The sequence below is a fragment of the Microtus ochrogaster genome, chromosome 1 (assembly GCF_000317375.1).
Source record: "Microtus ochrogaster isolate Prairie Vole_2 chromosome 1, MicOch1.0, whole genome shotgun sequence".
In the NCBI taxonomy this organism is placed as follows: domain Eukaryota; kingdom Metazoa; phylum Chordata; class Mammalia; order Rodentia; family Cricetidae; genus Microtus; species Microtus ochrogaster.
The window spans coordinates 48,760,427-48,765,874 of record NC_022009.1 but is presented as its reverse complement, the minus strand read 5'-3'; the positions used below and the strand labels follow the sequence as shown (position 1 = coordinate 48,765,874).

At 49.7% G+C, this 5,448-nt stretch overlaps 1 protein-coding gene across 1 annotated transcript in view; it reads right to left on the bottom strand.

Annotated features, from left to right (window-relative positions):
- Tex22 (testis expressed 22) overlaps nucleotides 1-4,620 on the bottom strand; it is a 12,586-nt gene extending 7,966 nt beyond the window's left edge. The window contains exon 1 of the mRNA XM_005343628.1: nucleotides 4,465-4,620. Within this exon, the coding sequence (XP_005343685.1) occupies nucleotides 4,465-4,620 (156 nt within the window). The remainder of the gene's footprint in view (nucleotides 1-4,464) is intronic.
- Between the last annotated feature and the right edge of the window lie 828 nt (nucleotides 4,621-5,448).

The following is a 5,448-nucleotide window of genomic DNA, read 5'->3' as shown; positions in this document are numbered from 1 at the left end:
CTTGGATTCTGACGGCCTCCCCTGCCGTTTACCTGTCCACTTGGATTCTGACGGCCTCCCCTGCCGTTTACCTGTCCACTTGCTTCCTTCTCATGTGTTCTGAGGTGTGTTCTCAGAATTGAGGTGAGAGATGGGAATTTTTTTCTGTTTATCATTTTATTTTTCTTCATGCCAGAGACTTTTTTTGATATTTATTTATTTATTAAAGATTTCTGCCTCCTCCCCGCTACTGCCTCCCATTTCCTTCCCCCTCCCCCAATCAAACTCCCCCTCCCTCATCAGCCCGAAGAGCAGTCAGGGTTCCCTGCCCTGTGGGAAGTCCAAGGAATCCCCACCTCCATCCAGGTCTAGTAAGGTGAGCATCCAAACTGCGTAGGCTCCCACAAAGCCAGTACGTGCAGTAGGATCAAAAACCCAGTGCCATTGTTCTTGACTTCTCAGCAGTCCTCATTGTCCGCTATGTTCAGAGAGCCAGAGATTTTTTAAACTGGGCATAAAATTAAAAGTAGACTGCTGGGCTGGAGAGGTGGCTCAGTAGTTAAGAGTGTTTACTACTCTCCCAAAGGACCTGTGTTAGGTTCCCAGTACCTATATGGCAGCTCACAACTCCCTGCACTTCCAGTTCCAGGGAAATATTACACCCTCTTCTGGCCTCTATGGGCTCCTGCATGCATGTGGTAGACGGACTCATACAGGCTCACGTATATTCACATAAAAAATTTTTTTTAAGTTGACTGTTGATTTACTCCTATCAACACATCTGAGCTACTCTTCTCTATAACGATCAGCAGCAGCAATGGGTAAGGTGGCCTCTGTTGCGTCTGCCTCATTGCTTCTCAGATCATCTCTGGCATTCTGTACTTCCACCATGATAATACAAGGTAAATGGTCCTTCTGTTCATCCTGCTTGGGTTTCTCTGTAGCTTTGGAGCCTGTCCAGGAACTGGCTCTTGTAGACCAGGCTGGCCTCGACTCATAGAGATCTGCCTGCCTCTGCCTCCAGAGTGCTGGGATCAAAGCATGCACCACCACCTCCCGGCTTGTTTGTTCTTTGAGACGGGGTTTCTCAAAGTGTAAAATAGCTATCACTATCTTGCTCTATAGACCAGGCTGGCCTCAAACTCAGAGGTCTGCCTGCCTCTGCCTCCTGAGTATTGGGATTAAAGGTGTGCTCCACTACTGCCTGGCCAAGGGCCCTACAGACATTTAAATTACTGTACATGACAGTCAGCCTCTAGAATGGTCATACCCAGTGTCAACCAGCTCCTGGTGATCATACATACTCCTATTACCTACAACCCTCTCTCTCACAGAAACTAAGAATGACTAATGTAGCCTCTTCCACAAAAACAGAGGAACTGGGACATGACTCTCAGGCTAGAATGTAAACATCTTAGCAGCTTCTACCCTGTTCCCTTTCCATCCTCTCACTGGGGGAAGCCAGTGCCAGGCTGCCTTCCTGAGGCAACTCAGCTACCCTGTGGAGATCTCATCCTGTGGCAAGGGCCTCTCCCAACAACTCCTCTTTACTGTCTACCACTGACTTCTGTGGATGGGAGCCACTGTACAGTTTCCATTTTGTTTTCAGAGGACTGTTGTTGACTGAACCCTTGACCGTACCTCCTGGACCAAGTCAGAGTCCCCTAAGCAAAGCACCTACCCTACAGGCAGGGTGGTACACAGTTATAATTCCTGCACTCCTGAGGTAGAGGCAGGAGGATCAAGAGTTCAAGGTTATCATCGGCTTAAATAGCAAGTTCAAAACCAGCCTGGGTTACATGAGACCTTGTTTCAAAAACCCCAAACCAATGACCCTCCCCGTAGGAATACCACTTAATTATTTTGGGGCAGACTGGCAGGTTTAAAACATTATATGTGAGTCAGCAGTGGTGACCCATGCCTTTAATCCCTTTAATCACAGGTGGATCTCTGTGAGTTCAAGGCCAGCCTGGTCAACAGAGTGAGTTCCAGGACAGTCAGGGCTACACAACACAGTGAAGCATTGTCTTGAAAAACCAAAACCAACCAAACAAATGAAAATCATCTCTGTCCACACAGTAATAGGATCTGGTTGCACAGGAGATCTTGGTATTATCTGGCAAAACTTTTCAGTATTCCTTGAAAAGGATAATCTGAAGGACCTTGTAATTTCTGTTGCTACAGTGAATGGCAACTTTTCATGATATTTCCTGGTTTAGTGTATTGAAACAAGGAAATTATAATAGTCATATAACCAACCTTCACCTTTTATTTTTTAAGCTGGTGTATGTAGATTTTCCAGACAGACAATATATTGTTGCCAATAGTGATTGTTTTCTTCCTACTTGGCTATTTAAGCTACCTTTTCCTCTTGACTATGGCAAAGCCTTATGAATCTCCTAGGTTAAAGCTAGCCCAGCTATTCTTAATTTTTTCATATGCACTTAGCTGCAAGACAAGAGAAATGTAAGGATTATTATTATTATTTTGCTTTGTTTTGACTGGCCTGAAGTCTCCGTGTAGAGCAGCCTGGCCTTGAACTCAAGAGAGATCTGCCTGCCTCTGCTTCCCACTTGTTGGGAAGTTGTGCACCACTGTGCCTAGCTACATGTAGCATTCATGGTTAGTGACATGCTGAATGAAGAGATGCCTTGGAGAGAAACCACCGAATCTGACATTGTTCCCCAGGAACACACTCTTTGAAATCCTTTGGGGGAAGGGTGGGTAAAATTCATCTCAAGCAGGTTTTGCAAATTTCCTGAGTTTACTGCTGTCATAAAAAGTGAAGACTATCTTCCCTTGCTGATCCTGTCAGCTGTTGTGGCTACAGAGGCTACTGACTTCTGAACACCATGCTGTGTTAAGATTCCAGAAGACTCTTTTTCACTAACTAGGACAAACACTGGGTCTCAGCAGGAGGCTGACTTTGCTGTCTGCTGCTCCTTAGCTGGCCACTCAGTTTCAGAGTGGGGTGAGGTAAGGAGGTGTCCTCCTGCCGGCTCCTCCCTAGTGTTCAGAGCACACTGGGCAGATCCTCAGAAAGTACTGCGCTGTGGCTGGATGCCTGAGGACCCCTCTGCCAGGAAGGCTTTCTCCAACCCTTGCCTCAGGCCAAAGGTGCCTGAGTTCTATGAGGTATCATGTGTGGCATTGTGGCTGAAGACAACTTGCAGAGAAGCGAGGAACAAAGGACTTTTGTTAGCCAGGTCAGGAGCTCTGTGGGAGGTAACATGAGACACAGCCAGCGAGGGAAGAACCAGGGAGAGCATAATCTATACCAAGGGAGAGAAACTGACACGGGACAGGGTTAGGGAAGGCAGCCTGGGCATCCTTCAAGGTCACTAGCAGGGCCTGAGAACTGAGGAAGGAAGAGGCAGAGGAACTTCAAATTGGAGCTGGTCCCAAAAGGAGCCAAGGTGCAGCAGACATTGAAGGGACTCACTGTCCCCAACCTGGATCCTGGGGTCCCGTCAGCCACAGGATTCTGTTCTTCCCCATCACCTCACCATACAGAATCCCTGCAGCTGGCCCTCTTCTGAGCAAACCTCACCCAAGAGACACTTCAGTGGCTTTACAATCTAGCATGCCCTGTCGAGACGCTGGCCTCATGAAAGCTGAGGGGTCTACTGGTTAGCACCGTAAAGGTCAGGTCTGAGCACCTGTCACCTTGCAGGGGCCTCAAAGCACTGGGTCCTGGAGGACATGCTGAGGAAGTCAAAAGCAGTCATGCTGGTGACTTTGGGACCCCTCTTTTTCGTTGTTGCTCGTTTTTTGAAAGTGTGTGAACCATGACACCAAGCTTGGGAGCCTGCATTCCTTATCTGACTGACCTTTCATCTCAGTGCTTACACAAGTAGACAGACACACTTCAGTGCCTGGCTCCGTGGCTGGCTATACAACCCACACACTGCTAGCTTGAGCTTGGCCAGTCTTGCCTGATGTGGTCTGGCTTTGAATTCTTTCTCAGTAGAAACTATACCCACAGATAGTATGACACCCTCTGCTCAGGGAGTGTCCTAGGGGTCTACACAGTTGGGCCTATCTCTCCTACCCACAATTCAGTGCTTGCTATCTGCTGACGGTTGATCAGGGTTTGCATACTGCTTGAGGCTGTCACAAATACAGCTGCCATGTACATTTCAGTGATGACCAATGTCTATCCAGAGGACACTTCCTTGCTGTGGGGACCTCATTCTCCCTCCCACTTAGTGATACTCCCTTGTCCAGGGTTGAGGGACACTGGGGAGGGTTGAGATGGCTACGTGTGGCACCCTCTTCCTGACCTCAGAGGAAGCTAAAGGGTTTCAAGTCTACCCCCAAGCCTAGTCAGAGTGGTTGGAGAAAGACAGCCCTGGAAATAGAAACTGCATGTTTCTGTCAGTCCCATTCAGTCCTCCCCTCTTGTCCCAGAGGTCTCTCTCCCTGGCCCTTCCCAATCAGTTCTTCTAAGAGTCTGGGTTTTTGGAAGAGCCTCCTACTGCTTACCCAGTCTTGGGTTTGCAGGTCCTCTTGAGGATTGCTCTTGGTATCTGGCTGGCTGGAAGTTGCTGAAGGCCCGTGTGGAGGGGACTGGTGCCCTTGCTCTTGAGCAAGCTGCCACTGTAGCGTCTTCCTTTGGGGGCGCTGCTGCCTACCGTCCATCTCTACCAACAGCTGGCTGCAGTGCGCACTTCTAGGGTTCTGGCTGCCACAAGCTCTCCTAGGGCTACCTTGTAGGCAGTGACTACTCTTGCCAAATAGCGGAGCCCCTCACGTGAGTTTCTCAGCTCCTGCGGCCACTGCCTTCCACACCAGCAGTTCCCCCAGGGACATCAGTAGCTCAATAGAAGTACATGCTTTTTTTTCTGCTCTCACTGGTAGGGAGTGATTGTCTGCTGTCCTGACAGGCTCTCAATCCTGCCCTCAGCCCGCCTCCCTTCTGTCACTTTGACAACCCGACCACACAAGGCCGAGCCTGAACTCGGTTTCTCTCCCTCTCCGCAAGCCAGAACCGTCGAATTCAGTTGAGGGACAGGAGTAAGATGTGGATAATTGGGTCACCCACTCCCACGCTGGAGCAGAGCTCAGGAGCAGAGCTCGTCCAGGGGGTACCTGAGCGGGCTCAGTGGGCACCAGGAAGGGAAAGGTCCGGAGGATCCCGGACAAATGAGGAAGGCTTAATGGGATCCAGTTGACAACGAATCAGCCGGTGGGGTAGGGCTCAGAAGGATCTGCATCGGGAGTGGAGGGTCACGGGCTGCGAGGTCTCAATTGGGTCCAAATAAATGGGGCAGCCTAGTAGAGCGGCAGTAACTTCAGACTAATGAGAAGCCGACTCTGGAACCTACTTGACTACAAAAACCTAAGGAAGAGGAACGGACTTCCGTTCTACAGACCCCGCCCTCCGTTGCCGTTTCCGCCCCTCGTTGCTTGAGCCCCAGCGCGCTCCAGTCGCGTGGCCCCGACACATTGAAAGAAATCACACCAGTG